At 44.4% G+C, this 23,273-nt stretch overlaps 1 protein-coding gene across 8 annotated transcripts in view; it reads right to left on the bottom strand.

Annotated features, from left to right (window-relative positions):
• The window catches only part of HECW2 (HECT, C2 and WW domain containing E3 ubiquitin protein ligase 2), a 487,554-nt gene that overhangs the window by 176,477 nt on the left and 287,804 nt on the right, over positions 1–23,273 (bottom strand). For all 8 annotated transcript variants that reach the window (XM_033946090.1, XM_033946087.1, XM_033946093.1 and 5 more), the window contains 2 exons: positions 14,832–14,939; positions 2,013–2,107 (listed from right to left, as the gene is read on the bottom strand). In XM_033946090.1, the coding sequence (XP_033801981.1) occupies positions 2,013–2,107; positions 14,832–14,939 (203 nt within the window). The remainder of the gene's footprint in view (positions 1–2,012; positions 2,108–14,831; positions 14,940–23,273) is intronic.

The raw sequence follows: 23,273 nt of genomic DNA, 5'->3' as shown, positions 1-23,273 counted from the left end.
CCCTTTCCAGCATTATTCCATGTCCCTGTCTCTATGCTTCCTCCTCCTTCAGCATTTCTTTGTTCTGTCTCTTTCCCTCCCCTAGTTGCCCTGGTTCTTATGCTGGGATTGCTCTGTCTCTTATGCTGGGATTGCTCTGTCTCTTTCCCTCCCCTGATTGCCCGGTTCTTATGCTGGGATTGTCATTTCCTTCTTCCTGTACTCCTTATCCATCCCCCACCCTAAAGCAGGCAGGCCCCCTTGCCCCCTCCAACCTCTCCCCTGTACCTTTAGTTCCTCCAGCGTAGCTTGATGAGCCCATTCCTCCATGTCCTTCCCAAACGCGAAGGGAGTCAAGGAGTGGTGGTGGAGGCAGCTGAGGCCCAGGTGTGCTGCCCAGTGCTGCCATGGGGGATAGGAGGGAGGAAAACAGGAGGCCGGAACCAGCCGTTGCTGCTGCTATTTCCGTAGCTGCTCGCTCTCTTCAGGGCTGCGCCGCCATGCCAGGACTCCCAGCGTTTTTTGGATACGATGTCTGCTGCTCGCGCCCGGCCCGCAGGGAGTATGTGGGAAGCAGGACTCGCTGTCTCCAGCTGCCTCTCCAGCAGCAGAGCAGTGCGCAAGGTTGCCTGTCTGGTCCCGCGCCACTTCCTGCGAGAATGGAAGCGGTGTTGGACTAGGCAGGCAGCCTTGTGCGCTGCTCTGCCCCTACAGAAGGGAAGAGCAGGTAGCCACGTCAGCTGATCAGGCAGGCAGCCTTGCGCCCTGCTCTGCCGCTAGAGAGGAAGCCACGTCCATCGAGGGAGGGCACCAACATTTAAAAAAAGGTAACCGTGGGGTGGGGGTGTGTGGTTTGGGTAATCGCTCCATAAGACGCACCGTTATTTCCACCAAATTTTTTTTGGGGAAAAAGTGCGTCTTATGAAGCAAAAAATAAGGTACTTTGGAGGCTGCAGTCACAATTCCTAAGAGGAGAAACTGCCAAATAATCTTACAAAGGCAACACCTGGTCGCCAACTTTAGGCTCGATCATTTCTGAAGAAAAAGCAGTCTTTGAAAATTTGTTACAGTTATGTGCCATCGGCTCGTGTTCGAGTCCTAGCGACTTGATAATGATATCAAGTTTTTGTAACAGAATACAGAAGTAGATTGGCGGGCCTTTCTTCTGTGCAGTATAAATTTGATGTTGTCGCCGTTGTCACTTCAAACATGATCCTCTGCCTCTAATACTGCCTATCTGCTGCTGCCCAGATGGGTGGTTCATTGTCAGTCTGATATCTCTGTTGAAACCTGGCTGCCTTGGGAGGCCCTGCTAGTAGTAAAACTACTGAAGGCATAGCTTTCAGCTTCATAGATGTGCACAAGCCCCAGTGACACGACAAGCCCATGCACTATGACTGTAGTTTGAATATTTATTTGACATATTTCGGCACACTCAAAAGTATCCCACTTATGCTACTTATGCAGACATCTAATCTGGAACAAAACAGTGTGTGTATATTTAAAAATTAAATCTACACCCACTGATTTTCTCCCCTAGGAATGTTCATCTTTACTTGGCTAAAATACATATAAGATGTGAGCACTTCATGTAGGGTTACCATGCAGCTCCAGAAAAAGGAAGACGGATTGAGACATCTGAGTTTTACTCCCACTGAAAACAATGGACACGAGAAGGACAGATTAAAACATCTGGAGTTTACTTCCATTCCTTTCAATGGAATTAAAACCCGGATGTATCAATCCATTCTCTTTTTTCTGGAGCCATATAGTAACCCTAACTACATGTACTGTTAACCAGGGAAGTATATATCCAGGTGGGTGGTACAGAAAAAAAGTCCTAATTATATAATATCTGTACATTAACGGCCTCTTTTACAAAGCTGTGCAGCAACAGCCCTGAAGCCCTTTAAATCTCTATGGGCTTCAGGGCCGCTAGCATGGCTTTGTAAAAGAAGCCATAAAAGTCAAAATAGTAACAACAAAATAATTGTTTGGGATTTTGTAAAAAGATGAAAAATGACTGCACTTACCATCACTGCAGGGTTTTTCACAGTGATACATGGAGTAGTAGCTCGTAAAGCTCCACTAATACCATGGTAATATTTGAAGCAAATCTTTATTTCAGCTGGAAAACAAAACAAAGTCTTGTAGTGCCTATTCATGTCCAACAAATGAATAACTAACAAGTGAGGAAAACATTCAGAGCTTGGCTCATGAAATTTTTTCCCATCTTTTCTGCTAAGGGCCCAAAATTCATCCGGCAGTGATCAGCCTTTTGCTGACTGCCACCAGCATTATCCCTGGAAATTCAATGCCAGGCCATGTCCAGGCTCCAGCACTGAATTTCCCAGTATATGGTGCCAGTTAAGTGCAATGTTCATCTTTCAAAAGGCTATGGCAAACTACATAAAGATAGGACTGACTTTCATGTAGTCCTATTTATGTGGTTACCTTGGCTGGTTAATGCTGAATATTGGGTCATGAATATTTGGAACAGCCTCCTGGTCGAGGTGGCGGAGATGAAGAGTGTATCTGAATTCAAGATACCTTGGGACAAATACATTGGATCTGTAAGGGAGAGGAGGGGATAGTGGGTTGGGCAGACTAGATAGGCCATATGGTCTATATGTAGTAGTAGTATCTGCCTTCATTTTTCTCTGGTTCTATGTTACCAAGCCAAGTGCTGACTCTGCCCACAGAATACGCCCAAAATAGCCTGGGCACAGCAGAACTAACAAGTTAGGTGCCACTGAATATAACCGGTTAGCTTCAAAAAAGCAATTTACTGGCCTGCAGCTGTTTTTGGCCAGCTAAATTGCTTTGAATAGATCAATCCCTAAGTTTATATACTACAGAAGCTAGAGCTTCTTTCCCATAGAAATGCACTGGGACATATTTTGTAGTTCCTATTTCTCTAGAATCCCCATCCAATTTGGCCCATTTTCAAACTCAATGCGTCTTTTGGCCAGTTTTATCCACATACCAAGTTTCAACCCATTTTGTTAAGGTTTTAGTTTTACCAACCCAACAAAGTTGGAAAGCAAAATAACCGTCTAGAAATTTAAGAGTGAGATGAAATCTGGCATAAGAAAAAATATAAAGAGACATGAGTTTGAAAATGGACCAAATTGCCTACCCCCACCTGTCCAAACAGACCAATGCATTTCTTTGGGAAAAGGAGTTGAAGCTTCTATAGCAAAGAAACATTAACATAATGGAATGAAACTTGGCTTTTGGGAAAAATCTGCAAAAAGACACAGTTCAAAAATAGACAAATTATAAGTTCCCACCTTAAACTAACAAGATGCATTTATATAGGAAAAGGATGTCCAGCATCTGTGCCATAGAAATACATAGAAACTTAAGAGTGAAATATAGCAGTTAGAGAACAGAGCAAGGCAATTTAAAAGGTTGAATGTCTTACTCTTCCAAACCCACAAAGTGTCTCTGCTCTTCAAAATTACCCCCCCCCTTGCTACTGCTCCATTCTCAAACAACTTCCATATCCCCAAAACTACCCACCTGTAACTTCCCCATCACCCCAAATACTGCCCTCACACCCAAAAACTACCTCCCTGCAAATGCAGTCTTTTGTAAAATACCTGGAATGATGCACCCAGTGGGAGCAGTTATTTTACAAAAGATAAATGTAAAACACATAGGGCTTCCTTCTCAAAAAAGATAGATGTCCAAAAGATGGCACATTTTCAAAACTGACTTTTTAGATGTCTTCCTGGTTATTTTGTCTCCAGTGCATCTAAATCTTAAGGGGGTCGTGTTAGAGGCATGTTTTGGATAGGATTAGGACACTGGGATGCTTTACAACAATAATCAAACATTTTACAAAACATCCAGGGCACAATTTGTACATTTTGGGCTAGATTTGTTTTTAAAATGAAGGGCCAAACTGACCACTGGAGGGATGACCCCCCTCTAACCCTCCAGATATCTGCATGAAACAGTACATATCTGTCTCTATAACAGTTGCATATACTTTGGCCAGTCCTAGTAAAGCTGCAAGCTGGTCTCTGGAGTAGCTTGGTGGGCAGTGCAGTGGAATGCAAAGAAAGGGACCCAGGCCCTTATGTAAAACTAGTACACTTGTGGTGGAAAGTGTGAGCCCGCCAAAACCCACTGTATTGCCATACAGGTGACACTTGCAGGCATAAGAGTTATTGGGGTGGCAGACAGGTGGGTACAGTAGGTTTTAGGGGAGTTTTGGAGGGATCACCATATAATGAATGGGGATTATAGTGAGATGTGTACCTGGCACCCTTAATGTGAAGTTTATAATAGTGGTCCCTAGGGGGCCACACTGCTCTGCTGGAATGTCTGTGTGGCCAGTCCATTAAAAATGCTGGTCTCACCTACATGCAAATGGCTTGTTTTTGACATTTTTAATTTGGCGTTTTTCTCAAAATGTTCAAAGTTGGACTTAGACGTCCTATTGAAAATGCCCCTCATTGTGTCCCAGTGCCTGAAAGTAAGAAATTACAAACAGTTGGAATCACTTCCCCAGCCTGCCTCCCTGACTGAAATAAAATCCCTCTGGATCATCTCTTCAAACCTCCCTCCACCCCAATTTCCCCAACACAAATAAAGAACCTCTGGTGCCATTCAGATAGTAAAATACATATAAAATAATCTCCATTATATTTCTTTTCTGTGTAATTGTTCTTCACTCTTCATACAGTCTCTCAGAAAGTTAAACAAAGCTAAGCAATGACAATGCTTTAATTGCCGAAATTCTGGTTTGCCTGGTTAACTTTATCCAGATGTTCAGCCTGAATAAGCTTGGGTTGAATATATGGTCTAGAAGTTGTCCTTAGATCTGCAATCTGGCCAACCTGAAGTATGCAGGTTACTTTGGCAGATCAGTGCTAAGGCGTGCTGTCCGATTCAGCCAAATGTTTTTGATTCAATTCACTCTTCACACTGTATCTAACATCTTCAAACATGCCATAATTATGCCGCTCCTCAAAAAAACAGTGCATTCAAGCTACTTGAATGCACTGTTCACCACCATTTGACTTTCTTTCATCTCAAGTCATCCTCGACCTGCTTCAGTCAGACTTTTACCCACTCCATTCTACAGAAACTGCTCTTGCTAAAGTCTCCAATGACTTGCTCCTGGCAAATCCAAAAGCCTAAACTCCATCTTCAACCTCCTTGATCTAACTGTAGACTTTGATACTGTAAATCACTGCCTACTCATCGATACATTGTCCTTGTTTGGATTTCAGGGCTCTATTATTTAAGAACATAAGAATTGCCGTTGCTGGGTCAGACCCGTGGTCCATCGTGCCCAGCAGTCCGCTTACACGGTGGCCCTCTGGTCAAATACCAGCGCCCTAATTGAGACTAGCCCTACCTGCGTACGTTCTGGTTCAGCAGGAACTTGTCTAACTTTGTTTTGAATCCTTGGAGGGTGTTTTCCCCTATGACAGACTCCGGAAGAGCGTTCCAGTTTTCTACCACTCTCTGGATGAAGAAGAACTTCCTTATGTTCGTACGGAATCTATCCCCTTTCAATTTTAGAAAGCGCCTTCTCATTCTCCCTACCTCGGAGAGGGTGAACAACCTGCCCTTATCTACTAAGTCTATTCCCTTCAGTACCTTGAATGTTTCGATCATGTCCCCTCTCAATCTCCTCTGTTCCCAGTTTCTCTAATCTTTCGCTGTACAGCAACTCCTCCCGTCACACTTTTAGTGTATGCTCTAGAGCAGGGGTGTGCAATCTCGATCCTCGAGGGCCACAATCCAGTCGGGTTTTCAGGATTTCCCCAATGAATATGTATTAGATCTATCTGCATGCACTGCCTCCATTGTATTCAAATAGATCTCATGTATATTCATTGGAGAAATACTGAAAACCTGACTGGATTGCAGCCCTCATTGCTCAACCTGCTCTAGAGGACCCTCCTCTGCTGCCATTTCATTATCAGTCAGTGTATCTCAGGGCTCTGTCCTGGGATTCCTTTTCTCCATCTACATTTCCTCTCTGGTGCTCTAATCTCTACCCACGGCTTTCAGTACCATTTCTATGCTGATGACTCGCAAATTTATCTTTCTACAGCCAAACTATCTAAAGGGATCCAAACCCAAGTCTCGGTCTGCCTAGCTGACATTTCTACATGGATGTTTCGCTGCTACCTAAAATTAAACATGGCCAAGACTGAATTCTTTATCTTTCCTCCTAAACCTGCCTCTCCCCTTCCTCCGTTCTCTGTTTTGGTGGATAATATTCACATTTTCTCTGTCTCATCAGCATGCAACCTCGGGGTCATCTTTAACCCATACCCTCAACCAAGATGGAAACAACAGTACGGGCGGATAGCTTGGAATCACTATGGGTTAAGCTACAGGGAGGAACTGGGGCAGACATTAAATTGGGTCTGTACTACCGCCCACCTGGACAACCTGAAGAAATCGACCAGGACCTGGAGGCAGAACTGAGGCAGGTATGCAGAAGCGGAAATGTGGTGGTGATGGGGGACTTCAACTATCCTGGGATAGACTGGAGTATTGGGCACTCAAACTGCGCAAGGGAGACCAATTTCCTAGAGGTCACGAGGGACTGTTTCATGGAGCAACTGGTCATGGAACCAACACGGGGTGACGCCACTCTTGACCTAATCTTCAACGGACTAGGGGGGCCATCAAAGGAGGTGACAGTATTAGCCCCACTAGGTAACAGTGATCACAACATGATCCAGTGCAAGCTAGAAATTGGATCATCAAAGGGGAAAAGAACCACAATGACGGCACTCAACTTCAAAAAAGGAAATTATGATGCCATGAGGGAAATGGTGGGAAAGAAACTCAAAGGCAACATAGGGAAGATGGAATCCGTAGAAATAGACTGGACCTTACTCAAGGGAACTGTGCACGAAGCGCAAAACCTGTGCATCCCCAAGTTCAGGAAAGGGTGCAAAAAAAATAAAACAAAAAACCCAGTGTGGATAACAAATGCAGTGAAGAAGGTGATAAGCGACAAGAAAGCATCGTTCAGAAAATGGAAAAAAGACCAAACAGAGGAGAACCAAAAAGTGCACAAAGAACACCAGAAGGAGTGTCACCGATTGGTTAGAAAAGCAAAAAGAGAATGCGAAGAGAGACTGGCAGAGGAAGCAACAAACTTCAAGTCGTTATTCAGATACGTCAAGGGGAAGCAACCGGCAAGAGAAGAAGTGGGACCATTGGATGATGGAGATAGAAAGGGAGTAGTAAAAGAAGAGAAAGAGATAGCTGACAGGTTAAATGAGTTCTTCACGTCAGTCTTCACGGTGGAGAATACAACCAACATTCCGGAACCCGAGGAGATCGCAATAGGAGACCAAGATGATAAACTGGTCAATTTAGAGGTAAGCCAAGAAGATGTACTCAGGCAGATAGACAGACTAAAGAGCGACAAATCGCCAGGTCCGGACGGCATTCACCCAAGGGTACTCAAGGAACTAAAAAATGAAATAGCGGAGCCACTTCGACAGATATACAGCCTATCCTTAAAAACTGGAGAGATCCCGGAGGATTGGAAAACAGCAAATGTTACGCCCATCTTCAAGAAGGGCTCAAGGGGCGACCCAGGAAACTACAGGCCGGTGAGCCTGACCTCAGTCCCAGGAAAGATGATGGAGGCACTAATTAAAGACAACATCTGTGAACACACCGAAAAAAATGGGCAGCTAAAACTGAGTCAACATGGCTTCTGCTAGGGCAGGTCATGCCTCACCAACTTATTGTACTTCTTTGAGGGGGTGAACAACCAGGTGAATAAAGGGGAATCTATAGACATCATTTACCTTGACTTCCAAAAAGCCTTCGACAAGGTACCACACGAGAGACTGCTTAAGAAGATATGGAACCACGGGGTGCAAGGGGAGGTCCACCGATGGATCAGAAACTGGCTGGCAAACAGGAAGCAGAGGGTTGGAGTAAAGGGCCATTACTCAGGCTGGAAAGGGGTCATGAGCGGAGTTCCACAGGGGTCGGTGCTAGGACCGCTCCTGTTCAATATTTACATAAACGACCTAGAGGCGGGAACCAAGTGTGAGGTCATTAAATTTGCAGATGACACCAAACTATACAGCAGGGCTCAAACCAGGGAAGACTGCGAAGATCTCCAAAAGGATCTAACGCAGCTGGAAAAGTGGGCCGAAAAATGGCAAATGAGCTTCAACATAGGGAAATGCAAGGTCATGCACGTGGGGAAAAAGAACCCGATGTTCACATACAGAATGGGGGGAACACCGCTAGGGGTCAGTAACCTGGAGAGAGACCTGGGAGTGATGGTAGACGCAACACTGAAGGCATCGGCGCAGTGCGCCACAGCCTCAAAGAAAGCAAACAGAATGTTGGGTATCATTAAAAAGGGTATTACGACCAGGACGAAGGAAGTCATCATGCCGCTGTATCGTGCAATGGTGCGGCCGCATCTGGAGTACTGTGTCCAGTACTGGTCGCCGTACCTCAAGAAGGACATGGCAGTACTTGAGGGAGTACAGAGAAGAGCAACTAAACTAATAAAGGGAATGGAAAATCTCCCATATACCGACAGATTGAAGCAGTTGGGACTTTTCTCACTAGAAAAGCGGAGACTTAGAGGAGACATGATAGAAACCTTCAAGATCCTGAAGGGCATAGAAAAAGTAGACAGGGACAGATTTTTCAAATTAAGGGGCACCACAAGTACAAGGGGGCACTCGGAGAAATTGAAAGGGGACAGGTTTAGAACAAACGCTAGGAAGTTCTTTTTCACTCAGAGGGTGGTGGATACATGGAACGCGCTTCCAGAGGCTGTTGTAGACAAGAAAACATTAAATGGTTTCAAAGAAGATTTGGATAGATTCCTAGAAGAAAAAGGGATTGAAGGGTATAGATAGGTATAGACCACTACTCAGGCGATGGGCCTGATGGGCCGCCGCAGGAGCGGACCGCTGGGCAGGATGGACCTATGGTCTGACTCAGCGGAGGCAACTTCTTATGTTCTTATGTTCTTTCCTTCTTTTTGTATATCCAATGGACCACCAAAACTTGTCACTTCTTTCTATACAAATGTCTCTAATACCTCTTCATCCATTTGTATTTCCCTACATGAACTGCATATAACTCATCATTTTTGTCCAGTATGTTTGTTATAATCATATTGCAAGCTCTTTCGAGTCTCTTGCATGTTTAATATTCAGCTCTTTGTGCGTCTGGTAGCGTTTTAGAAATAATAAATAGTAATACTAAAAAGAGATTATGTACGTACCCTGGTAAGCTCTTTTTCAGTAGATAGGTGAGACATTGTAGACAGTAGGGTTATTTCCCTTTAGTTGCATGGCTGCAGAAGGAATCCACTCTGAATTTTTCACTCTGCCTCTATAGTACTTCGCTGTGCAGTTTAGCGCCCTCTATAGTTAGTACCCAAGAACGGAAAGCCACCCAAAACACATGAAGTAGAGGCACCCTGTAGCAACAGGCTCAAACCAATTGTTCTGCTCAAGAATTCAACCAGCCCTCAAGGGCTGACAGACATCCAAAAAACAGCTTGAAGAAGCATAAACAGACTGAAAACTGCAAGCAGGCGCAGTAAATACTGGGTGGGAGTCTAGAATGTCTCACCTATCTACTGGAGAAGAGCTTACCATGGTAAGTACATAATTTCTTTTTCTAGTGCAATAGGTGAGACATTCTAGCCAGTAGGGTAGTACAAAAAAAGTCCCCCATAAAACTAAGGTGGGCTTGCTGCGCCGACCCATAAGACCGAGAACCCAAAGGCGAAGGCCTGTCTTGCCACCATGTCCACTCTGTAGAACTTGGCAAACGTGTGATGAGAAGACCACATTGCCAGCCTGCAAATCTCCACAAGAGAGACAGCTCTAGCTGTGGCCCAAAAACATGCCACAATTCTGGCAGAATGCGTCTTGAGAGAAACAGAAGATTGTGTCCCCGCAAGAATGTGAGTTGATGAAATGGCCCTACGGAGCCATCTGGAAATTGTGGCCTTGGAAGTACAAGCACCCCGCTGAATGGAATGAGTCAGTACAAATGGTCAAAGAGACATAACATGTTGGTGACCATCATGTACGCAGAAAAACTCTATTCACATGCAGTTTCTTCAATAGGAGATCCTGTGACTGGGAATCTGTTGGCTGAAAGTCAGGCACATCCTGACTGACCAGGAAAACCAAAATCATGTTTGGCAAGCAGGAAGAACCATCTGAAAGGAAATCCCCATCTCAGAAATACAGAGGAAAGGGTCCCTGCAAAACCAAGACAGCAGTACCAACACCCAATGTGCCCATGTAATGGCAACCAAAAAAAAAAATGGTCTTGAGCGTCAAGTCCAAGAGGGTAGCATCTCGAAGGGATTCAAAAGACACCTTAGCAAGGCTAGACAATACTCGGTTAAGGTCCAAGGAAGGGAAAAGATGCTTAACCAGTGGTCGGACACGAAGAGTTCCCTTCATGAGTTTAGCGACATCACGATAAGATGCCAAGGAAGACTGATGCTTCCGGCTCTAAAACATGAGAGCCGACCAGATGGATTTGAAGAGAAGCCTCAATAAGGCTTTTATCTAAACTAACATGAAGAAAGGCGAGAATTAGTGAGATTGGAGCTGAATAAGGGTCCACCTGGACCTGTGTACACCAATTGTGGAAGGCCTTCCATGCATGTAGCATAAGCCAACACTGCAGACGACTTTGTAGACTTCAGAAGAGTATCAACAACCAGGGCAGAATATTCTGTTGCTCTAAGACTGTATGCTCAAGAGCCAAGCTGTAAAAACAAAGACCCGGATCCTCCATAGATTCCGGACTCTGTGTGAGGAAATTTGGAGAGATGCTCAGCCAAAGGCTGCAACCTCTGTGCAGGCACAACAAATCTGTATACCATAGACTGTGAGGCCAATCTGGAGCCACCAGAATGACACGGCCTGGAAGAGCTGTGATCCTCTGAAGGACTCGGCCGAACATCGGCCAAGGAGGAAAAACATACAGGAAAATCTCCGGAGTCAACAGCTGCACCAGAGCATCGAGCCCCTCGCTTCTGGGCTTGGATCCTTGACTGAAGAAGTGATCTGCTTACTTGCTTCTTGCTGTGGCCCTGAAGTTGAATTAAAACAATACAAGAAGTGAAAATGTCCTAAACAGACTGATGGACTCAAATGTATGATTGAAATGTCATTTAATTCATACAACAACAACTCAATGACTCGACATGTACATGTTTCGGCCAGAATGGCCTGCCTCAGGAGTCTTAAAAGTATCATAGTTAATATGAATCAATTGGTCCACAAAGGAACATACACTCAAATCATGATTGCAGAATCAAAGATGGCTAAATAAATGAAGTCACATCATCAAAATCTTTGAAATAAATGCTGGAGCTCAAGTGAATTTCGTCTACGTTCAAGATTTTGATGATATGACTTCATTTATTTAGCCATCTATAATTCTGCAATCATGATTTGAGTGTATGTTCCTTTGTGGACCAATTGATTCATATTAACTATGATACTTTTAAGACTCCTGAGGCAGGCCATTCTGGCCGAAACATGTACATGTTGAGTCATTGAGTTGTTGGATGAATTATATGACATTTCCATCATACATTTGACTCTACCAGTTCTGTTAGGACATTTCCACTTCTTATCTTGCTATCTTGAGTTTGTGGATTTGACTCTCCTGTTTTATACTACACGAATTAAAACAATAAAATGGGAAGAGCGGAACACACACAACTGCATCCATGTGTGCAGCAGGATAAAACTGTAGAGGGTGCTAAACTGCACAGTGAAGTACTATAGAGGCAGAGTGCAAAATCCAGAGTGGATTCCTTCTGCAACCATGCGACTAAAGGGAAATAACCCTTCTATCTAGAATGTTTCAGCTATTGTACTGGAATATGGATTTGATATACCGTCTTTCTGTGGATACAAACAAAGTGGTTTACATATATTATATATAAGTTGATCTGAATGTAAGTCGATACCCCCATTTTTCCCCCCAAAATGAGAAAAAATGGTTGACTTAAATATAAGTTGGGCGGCTCAATATTCAAGTGCCCTGCCAGGATCTGCACACAGCCCCTTTCCCTCCATCCCCTGTCAGGCACTGAACCCAGCCTCCTCCCTGCCAGGTACTGCACAAGGAGGCTCTTCATCCTGCCCCCCCGCTCCCCCACTCCCTGTCCATCATATCTCCTCTACTACTAGAATCCCTGGTGGTCCAGAGATGTAGCGGGTGCTGATAACTCGATGCCGCAAGTTCTAGCTTCAGCCGCTGAGCGGTACTGAATGGGAGTGCACTTTGGAACTGCTCGTTGGCACTAAGTAGCTTCCTGAATGGCTCCCATGAATTCTCCTCTGCAGAGGAGGTAAGATGGATAGGGCAGGGAGGGTGGACAGGGTGCAGAACCTGGTGGTCCGGCGGAGGTCTGCAATAAGTCTGGGAGGGGGCGAGTGTGCGCTGGATGCTGGCCCAAATATAAACCCCCATTTTTGGGCCAATTTTTTGTCCCCAAAATCTCAATTTATATTCGAGTATATATTGAGTATAATCTCAATATATATTCGAGTAAGTACTTTTTATCTCTCCCTCGTGGGCTCATAATCTAAGTCTTGTACCTGGAGCAATGGAGGGTTAAGTGACTTGCCCAGGGTCATGAGGAGCTGCAATGAGAATCAAACCCAGTTCCTCAGGTTCTTAGTCCTCTAACCACCCTTTAAAGCTACTGTCAATAAGCAGAAAATAAAATTTGTCTACCTTTGTTGTCTGGTCTCTTTCAATTTTTGTAATTGTGTTGGTCCCAGTCTCTGGTTTCTGCTTTCTCTTAATTCTTTTCTAGAGTCTCCTGGTTGTTTGACATAGAGAATAACACAGGGACAAAGTTCCCACCCCATCCCCACAGGCTCTGTACCTGCCCCCGCCCCATCCCTGCCCTGTCCCCACGGACTGTCTTCATTTGCACTAGTTTCGAACACTTGTGATTTTATATTTAATTTTTTTTTTTTTTTTTAATTAAAGTATAAAAAGGGACAGTATTCTGTTTAACTGCTTATAAATCACAAATAGAGCCTTCCATTTAGATCTGGTTTTGGTAGAACCTTCTTAAAGATTCAGTTGCCTATAATTCTACATTATCTGGAAAGGTAATTGGATTGTCTTTCAGACAAGGGTATAGAAGAGAACCTAAACTGTGTAATGGATGAACAGGAAAATAAGTGTCTATTAAATGTTGGAAATGTTCACTGATGCCAGCATTGATGGATGAATCTGTTGCAGTAACAGTAAGATGCTTCAGCAGCTGGGCACATGATGGAAGGACATCGCAGATGCTAGGAGTCTGATCAGCAGACAAGACTCTTGTTGCCACATCAAAGCAGACAAGACACAAATGATGTCATTAACAGTGGATCATTTAAATCCAAAAGCAGCTTCTGCAGGGTTTTTTGTTTGTTTGTTTTTAAAATCATTGAATTCAGTTGCCAATTGTCTAAGATGTGTTATGTTTTTACATATTGATACTAGTCTCAAAATTTTAGAGAATGACACAGTGATAAAGTTTATCCTTGTCCCTAAAGGCTCTGTTCCCATCCCCGCCCTGTGGTTAATCGCAGGTACCCATCCCTGTATCATTCTCCAGTTTTGCATTTGTCCATGTCCATCATTCAACTTTCCTCTGTGTCCCTGTCCCTATCTTCCTGTCATGGTGAGCATCTCTCCCCTCTCTGTGTCTTTATTCTTGCCATCCAGCAGCACCACTCTGACTCTGTCCTTCCTCCCCATGTTCAGCACCACATCTCTAAGTTCCTATCCCTCCTCATATTCAGCTTCTCCCTTTATTCCTTCTTTCCTCCCCTCTTGTCCTTCCTCCCCTGGACTAGCATCTCCATTCCTTCTATCTTGTGCTCTCCTCACCACTCCCATCCAGGGTGTCCCCTTTCTCTTCCTCTTTCCATCCAGCATCTCTCTCTGCCATCTACTATCTACATTTCTTCTCTCCTCCTTCTATCCATAATCTGCTCTCCTTCTCTTTCCCTCAGTCCAGCATCTGCCATCTGCTCCCTGTTCCATCCAGCCTTGGCTTCTCTCTCTCATCTCCAGTCTCCACTTCTTCCATCCAGCCTCTATTCCCTCTGTTCCCTTCCCCTTAATCCAGCATCTGCCTCCTCTCTGTTCCTTCCTGACACCCAGCCTCTGCCTCCTCTCTCTCCAGTTCTTACCTCTTCCATCCAGCCTCTGTCCCCCCACCCCAAACCAGTATTTGCCTCCTCTATGGTTTGCTCTCTCATCCTGACATCCATGCCACTGCTGTTGCTTCTCTTGAGCATCCATGGCAATGGCAAAAGAAATTAATCACTGCGGGGCCTAGTCAGCATTCATGCAGATTGCTGGTTCTTCCCCAAAAGAGTAAGTGACATCCAAGGACTCCCTGTGCAAATGCTGCCTCTGGGCCTCGCGCTGAGTAGTTTCTTTTACCACTCTCGCCACTGATGCTCTAGAGAAGCAGCAGCAGTGGTGGCTTGGGTGCCTATGGGAGGGAGGTGGGGAAGTCCTGATTTTTTTCAAAAATAAAATCGATTTGAATCGATTTCCCAAAATTAATCAATTCAAATAGAGAACCGGACACCATTAGTGCTGAGTCGTCAATACCCTGGGAACATCCTCTTCCCCCAGCGCTACTCCTGTTTATCCAGCTCCAATTTGTATAGACAAGAATATCCTAGGCAGAATTTAGCAAAAGAGCAGCAGAAGGGTGGCAGATTTTAAGCAAGAAAGTTTCTCCGGCTCATTCCCTGAGTTGGTTGGACAAACCCTTCAGTATTGCACATGCCAAACTTACCAAAGGAGGTACTTACATTCCATAAAATAGGGGCCAGTCTCTATTCGCCATACAATGTGCCCTTTTTGAGTTCCAGTCACACCTCGGTTCTTGGAATCCCAGAAATTTGCTGGACAGCTCTCATCTGTAACAAAAAGAAAAATATTTTCTATTTGCTGGTGAGAGATTACTTCTTTTCAAAATTCATGACAACTTTTCAGGACTAAGGGGCTGATTCTGTACAGGACGCTGGTCTCAGCAGAAACCTAAGAAGCAGCTGAGAATTGCACACAGGCATCCTATACAGAATCGAGTCTGCCCTAAAGGACAGACACCTAATCCCATCTAACACCCCCCCCCACACACACACACACAATTCTCTAACCGGCGCCCATGTCACAGGCACCGTTACAGAATTGCGCCTGCTGATCGAGAGTTCTTTGCATCAGGTGATCGCAGCAAGGGAATCCCCAATCAGCTAAACCGGCAGACCTCAGTCCTGATCAGGAGGAAGATACCCCTGCCACGATCAGCTGAGCGGCTGTGGCAGGGAATCCCCCCTCAACCCCCGCCTGGAAAGTTTCCTGGCAGGAGGGATGCCCAGTCCCTATTATTGCCAACCTCCACCCTCAACACCCATCTGAAGTTGCTCGGCAGGAGAGATGCCCACTCCCCCAAACCTCCAATACCCCACTGAAGCAGCCCAGCAGGAGGGACGCCCATTCCCTCCTGTTGCTACCCCCCTTGAACCCAATTCCCTGCGAACCTTACCCTCGACACCCCCTGAAACCTGCAGACCCCTAAGTAGACCCTGACACCTGCATACCCCTTTCTTAAAGAAAGTCCAGCTGGAGGAATGCTTACTCCCTCCAACCCTCAAGCCCACCACTTCAAAATGGTGGGCTTCACCTTCCTGATGCATTCTGGAATGCACTGGGGAGGGGTCTAAGGCCCTGACTGGCTCAGATGCCTAAGGTCTCTCCCAAAAGAGGGGCCTTAGGCACCTGTGCCAATCGGAGTCTTAGGCCTCCTTTCTGGTGCATCTTGGAATGTACTAGGAGTGGCCTGGCTCCGATTGGCCAGATACCTCCCATAGGAGAGGCCTTAGGTATCTGAGCCAATCAGGGGCTTAGGTCCCTCCTCAGTGTATTCCAGAATGCATTGGGAAGGCCCGTCATTCTGGAGTGGTGGGCCTGCCAGCTAGAGTAAGTATCCCTCCAGCCAGACTTTCTTCTAAGAAGTACGAGGGGGTGTCAGGGTTCACTTAGGGTGTGGGTCTGCAGGTTTGGGGGATGCCAGGGGGGTTTAAGGTTCACAGGGTGTCGGGAGTTCAGGGGTGGTAGGTGTTGGGAGTTCGGGGGTGGCAGCAGGAGGGAGTGGGCATCCTTCCTGATGGGCTGCTTTGGGGTACATGTCAGGGGAGAGTGGGTCCCTGCCGCAGCCACTCAGTTGATTCCAGCAGGGGTATTTTCCCCACCTCAGCTGATTGGGGATTCCCTTGCCGTGATAAGCTCAGTGGCAGTGTCTATTTGAAATGTAGGCCAGCATTTTGCTGGCCTACATTTCGGGAATTTGTCGCAGCCCTAGAGAGATGTCTAGGGCCGTTTAAGCTTATCCAAGGCCACTTCCGAGTAAAACTACGCCCAGCCTTGGGAGATTTTAAGAGTCCCTAGGCATGTTCCTGCACCCGTGACAAATGCCTATAGTGTAGGCATCCTGCTTCGGGGCTGGGGTGTGTGTGTTTAAACATGAGTCCCAATTGGCTGTCAGGCGGGGTAGGATGCCGACTGCCGCCTACAATAGTGATGTCCATTTAGACTCTGCCCCTTTGAGTTTATTTTTATTACATAAGAGGTTAGAAAATTATAGACTGGATAACAAACTAAGCATGGGACTCATTAACACAATTTTGTTTCAGACCTACATATGACATGAAAATCGCCTATTTTCAACATTTTGGATCCATAACTTTAGTCATGTTTTCCCAGTGATGGTTACAATTATCAGTTCTACAAAGGTAACCAGTCTTCATTCAGCTTTGTGTGCATTAAAAATCATCCCATTCAGCTTCATCTGTTCACAATGCATCATGGGGATTTTATTCAGTTTCTCAACAAAGGATTGAACGAAGGTTGCATGAAAAAAACTGAATAATAAGACTGAACTAATAGTTCTGTTTGCTAGCTGTATAGTTTAGTGTTACCCATTTGTTTTATGTATGATGTGATTTAGCCTTTTCCCTTTGACTCTACAAGGGTTTCTTCTCTTGTAAATTGCATTGAACTTGTACTGGATAAGTGCAATTAAGAAATCCTGATCAGATTTATTAGCTTGTTGTAACTTTTATATTCAGTTTCAATAAAAGACTTTCACAACTTCAAAATACATACCGTATATATTGGAATAGAAACAGAGATTTGGGGGCAAAAAAAAAAGCAACAAAATAGGGGTCTCGGTATATATTCGGGTCCTCAAATCTGCACACTCTTCCACCCCCCATCCAAGCCCACTGCAGTCCTCCTATGGGTCCATCTTAAGCCCTGGTAGTCCAGCAGTGAGCCGGAACAGGAGCAATCCTTCTCACATCCTTTCCCAGCCAGCTGTTAACCACCCTGCTTCCTTCCTACCTCCTGGACCCATTGCAAGCCTCCTGTGGGCCTGCCTTAAGCCCTGATGGTTCAGCGATGAGCCAGGACAGGAGCAATCCTTCATATGTCATGTCCCAATCAACTGTTAACCACCCCCGCTTCCCTCCCGCCTCCTGGACCCCTCTACAACATACCTTTTGGCTCCTGGTGGTCTAGAGGTGAAACAGGGCAGAAGTGATTCTTTTTCTTTGCTCTTGCCCCGTGCAGAGCCACAATCAGAAATGGCTACTCAAGTTCCCAGAGCAGTCTCATGAGATAGTGAGAACTTGCAGGAAGGACTGCTCCTGTCCCAGTTCACCGCTGGACCACCAAGGCTTAAGGGAGGCTTACAGTGGACATCGGAGGTAGGGTACAGAGCTGGGTAGGAAGGGAAGGAGGGAGGGAGGGAAGGAGGGCTGGGTGCAAGGCAATGCAACTGGATATAACCCCCCCCCCCCTTCCCAGTTTATATTTGAGGTAACCTTTTTCCCCCTTTTTGGGGGGGAAAAGTTACCTCAGTTTATAATTGAGTATATACAGTAATAAAAAATAAATGAGTGAATCTATTATTGAATGATTTAAGTAGATTCACTAATACATCCTTCACTCACTATCTATTTATCTGTCAAAGGTTTGTTTAAAACAGAAAGTGTTCAATAAAACTTTAAGGGCCTTTTTACAAAACCACAATAGTGTTTCTCCTGTAGCAAATATATGGAAGCCCATTCAATTTCTATGGGCTTCAGTGCATTTGCCATGGGGGAATTGCTACTGTGGTTTTGTAAATGGAGCCCTAAATTTTTTTAACTTTGCCTCTGCACATATTTATTTTGGAAGTATGTTCCATACAGATGGAGCTAACCAAAAGAAAGCCTTTGAACGAGTTGACTCTCATTTGGATCTTGATAAGTGTGCTATGACCATCTGTGATCTTGCAAAGATCTTAATACTCTAGAGCAGTGTTCTTCAACCACCGGTCCATGGACCAGTGCTGGTCCACAGAAACTTCCTGCCAGTCCACACGGCCAGCACATGCATCAGGCCCAAAACAGTGTTCTTCAACCGCCAGTCCATGGTGTGATCGATGCGGCGTTATCTTCGAGCCAGCTCCCTTTTCCTAACTGATTCAGTGCACAAAGCTACGGGCAGTGGCTCCTACGCGTGTCCTGCGCCTGAACCGGAAGCCTTCTCTCTGACGTTGCAACGTAAGAGGGAAGGCTTCCAGATGAGGCACGGGATGTGCAAGGTGCAATTAGTACTATTATGGGAGTCGGGGTCTGGGGTGGAGATTGGGTAGAGATAGGTGGGGTCTGGGCCACTACTTAGCCCAGTGTTCTTCAACTGCCAGTCTACAGAATAATTCTTTTATTTCTGCCGGTCCATAGGTGTAAAAAGGTTGAAAAACACTGCTCTAGAGCAGTGTTTCTCAACCTTTTCAAGCCAAGTACCCCCTAAGCCTAACAAATACAAACCGAGTACCCCTGCCCAAGCTCTGCTCCTGACCCGCCCAAACTCCGGCCTTGACCTGCCCAAACTCCGGTCCATACTCCACCTCCATAATAATAGTACTAATTGTAATGCGATTTCTTCCATCTATTTTTCATATACACACAATATAATCTTATTAATACACAATGGTAACCATAAAATTATGAAAACATAAAGCACACTGTACACAGAGAAAATGTTAATTATCATTTATATTTGGGGGGTTTTCAAAGAGGTCAAGGCAGATGACTTTAAAAAATGCAATGCCACTTCAGTAAAAACTATAGAAAAATAGATAAAATATAGTGCAAAATATAGACAGCAGATATAAATTCTCAAAACTGACACATTTGATCACTAAATTGAAAATAAAATTATTTTTCCTACCTTTGTTGTCTGGTGATTTCATGAGTCTCTGGTTGCACTTCCTTCTGACTGTGCATCCAATATTTCTTTCTGCCTCCTGCATGCTTCCTCTCCTCCAGACCTCATTCCATTCCCCAATCAACATCTCTTTCTGTCCCCCCATGAGTCCAACTTTTCTTCCTCTCTCATCCCCCAGATCATGTGCAGCATTTTTTACCACTGCCCACCAGCCCCATGCCCATTTCTCCTTCTATCACCCCTCTTCAACACCATGCCACATCTCTCCCTCCATCACTATGCCCAACATTCCTCCTCCTTGCATCCCTAATCTATCCCTCTTTTATTTATCCCTCTTTAATCTATCCCTCTTCTCCCTCTCCACCACCATATCCAACATTTCTCCCTCTCATCCTTCTATTCCCCATGTATCTTTACCTCACTCCTCTCTCTCTCTATGTCCAATTTTCTTCTTCCTTTCCCCATGTGACTATCTCTTTCCCTCTCACTCACACACTCAGGCCCAACAATTGTCCCTTTCTATTCCCTCCCTCCCTCTTATGTCCCAAGTTAGTGCCCCCTTCCTCCCTCCCTTGTGCCCCAAGTTCATGTCCACTATGTAATAAACTTATCGAACAAAGTGGTTTTAATTAATTTCCGAATACTGCAATAGGATAACATAGCTTGCTGAATACATTTACCTAACCAAGATTGTTGCCTGGTAAAGCAGTAAAAAACAAAACAAAAAACCATTGGGAAGAATAATCCAAATCATAGGGCTAGATTCACAAAGGGGGAGGGGGCACAAACGTGGGACACAGAAGGAAGGAAGGGGTATGAACATGGGGCACAAGGGAGTGAGTTTTATTACTGAAATTCTATTTTACAAATATTTGCATTTTTTAGTGTATTATTGTATTTCGCTGATTGTCCAGCTCTTTTTAGTGTAAACCACCTAGAACTTTTGATTATGGCGGTATAAAAGAATAAAGTTATTATTATTATTATTATGTATTGCCTATGTCCGCATTATACAGTACTTGCTGTACACTGCCTGGGTAAATTTCTTCAATAAGGTGGTAAGTCAATCCTAATAATAAATAAATGTCCCAGTTCCAGTCTCTACATTATGTTCTGTATAGAATGGGGCTCTCTCCCTTCTAGTGAATTTACCGCCCCCACGGTAGAGATTTCTACTATGGCCTGAAGCACTAAATGCTCTGACGCTTCTCCCATGCTCAAACAATTTATGAGCAGAACATCACGACCACTGCTTCTGCCAGCTCTCAGTAAGGACAAAAGAGGGTGCTATATTTTTGCAATAGGAATGTCTGGCATTAAACATCTTCTGCTAAGTAAAAGAATTATTATTATTGTAATGAGCAAAATTTTCATGGCTCTTCCCTAAGGAGGTGAGATATTGTCTTTGAATGAATGCTACTGTTTTGTAACACTGGAAGAAAAAATATTTGGGCCACTCCCAACATTGTAATTAAAGTGATGGAAAGATTAATTTATTTAGCACAGATTGCAATCTCTAGCATTATTGGTGTTACAAAATTCACATCTGTTAAGTCTTTATTTTATTTTTGTAAGTATACAATATAATAATCATGTAACAACTTGTACAGCAGTAACAGGGCATTAACAGTAAAAGGAAAATATTTAATACTCCAATGGAGAAAAAGAAAAACGTTCTTTTGCCTTTAATTCCTTAATATAGAAAGATCCAAGACTAGAAAACATCAGGGAATCTTATCAAATAATTTAGGTAAAGTTAAGCAGGTTTGCCTATTGCCCAGAAAAATATTAATGCAACATTCCAAAGACACAATAAGGAGACCTCCATGGGTGTTATGACCACTTTGTTTGTGGAAAAAAATTGTAGACAAGAGGGATCAAAGAAGATATATGTATTTCCTATCTATGCTTACCTATACATTTACATGGGAATGTCAAATAAAAAAAAAATCCTCTCCCACTTGTAAAACCCCAGTTGAAATAACAAATAAATACTATAAACCTAAAGAACTGTTCCCTCCATGTCTGTGTTTCTTTAGAGACTTATGTAAATATTCTAATTGTAAAAATGATGTCTGACATACATATAAAACAATTGGTCTTTGTCAACAGCCTAAGCCAATTGTAATAGTAATGTCCCGGCAATTAAGTCCTTAGTCTCTGGTTTTTCAACAATGCTGGTTGTGTGTTAAGAAAAGGAGAGGTCAGATTTTAGTAATATTATAAAGGAAGAACACTATACTGTTCAAAGTTGTTAAAACACATACAGATTGTAAAAAAAAAAATGCACGCAGACCTTAGGAAGACTGGGCTCCAAATAGCAGATGAAATTTAATGTGGACAAATGCAAAGTGATGCACATTGGGAAGAATAACCCAAATCATAGTTACCAGATGCTGGGGTCCACCTTAGGAGTCAGCGCTCAAGAAAAAGATCTGAGTGTCATTGTAGACAAAATGATGAAACCATCTGCCCAATGTGTGACGGCAGCCAAAAAAGCAAACAAGGTCCTAGGCCCCTCCCCAGTGCATCCCACAATGCACCGGGATGGGGCAGGCCCACCATTCAGAAGAAGATGGACCTGCTGGGCAGTCCAGCAAAGGGGAGGGGAGTCGCAAAGATCACGCTGCTTTGGAGGGGGTGTTTCCGGCAGAAAGGACTAGGCATCCCTCCTGACGCCATCGTTCGGGAGTTGCCGGGCAGGAGGGACTAGGCATCTCTCCTGCCGCGATCGTTTGGGGGGACGGGCGGTCGCTAAACTTATGGTGGCAGGGAGATCCCTTGTTGTGATAAGCTCAGTGGCCGCGTCTACTTACAATGCAGACCAGCATTTTGCTGACCTACATTGTACTCGTCTCCCTTAGGCCTAGGGAGACGCGTACGGCCTCCTAAGGCTACTTCTGGGCCAGCCCACGCCTAGCCTTAGGTGAGCTTAGGCAGGTTTGCGCGCCTCTCTAGGCTCCCGGAGGCACCTCCAATGTAGGCGGCCTGCCTCGGGAAGTTTTTTTTAAAAATGTGTGTCCTGATTGGTTGGTTAGACAGTGGTAGGATAACTACCACCACCTACAATCACGATACCATTTATAAAATTTACTCCCAGGTGTTCATATTAAATACTAATGTGCATTTGAGCATCTTCATTTATACCTACTATTGACCCGGTGTAAACAGTAGCACTAAAATGTAGCAGGCACCCAGGCAACTTATAATACTTTGTGTCTGCCTATATGTCTGTCCTGTCCTGCCTATTGCCCACCTGTGTGAATGTCCTCTTTACAAATACACACTATGCCATTTTAGTGCCTATTTGTAAAATACCACTTAGAAGCACAAATTACATTTTTGCAGGTGAGCATACACTTAGGTTCCTAAATGTCAATATTTTGTATATTTACGCATACAGTTGGCATGTGAATGTAAGTGACTTGTATTAGAACTATGCTTTATATACCCCAATATCCAGTCTTTCTTTTCCAAACACTGATCTAACAATCACTCTGTTCAAAGTCTGGAATAGATATCCCTTTTATAACAATTAATAATTTTCAATGACTAAGTATGTGATAGATCAAAACAAACGTCGCAGTTCATTAACTTAGGGCTCCTTTTATGAAGGTGCGCTTCGGGTTTTACCGCATACGCTATAGCGCGCGCTAGCCAAAAATCTACCACCTGCTCAAAAGGAGGCAGTAGTGGCTAGCGTGTGTGGCATTTTAGCGTGCGCTATTCCACGCGTTAAGGCCCTAGCGCGCCTTTGTAAAAGGAGCCCTTAAACAGCCTAGACGGGTAGGGGCACCCCAGCAAACTAGTAAATTTTATCTACATTAAGGTTTTCCCATCAATGGTCTAACTAAATCTGAAAGCAGAGAATCCTCTGTAGAACTTCCTATGTAGTTTGAGAGGGCAGTTCTATAACTGGTTGTCCCCTGTTAAGTGCCCTAATGCTGTGCAGGAAACACCTATTCCAGTGATTCCCATAC

Source organism: Geotrypetes seraphini, chromosome 5 (genome assembly GCF_902459505.1).
Source record: "Geotrypetes seraphini chromosome 5, aGeoSer1.1, whole genome shotgun sequence".
In the NCBI taxonomy this organism is placed as follows: domain Eukaryota; kingdom Metazoa; phylum Chordata; class Amphibia; order Gymnophiona; family Dermophiidae; genus Geotrypetes; species Geotrypetes seraphini.
This window is presented reverse-complemented; position numbering and strand designations above follow the sequence as displayed.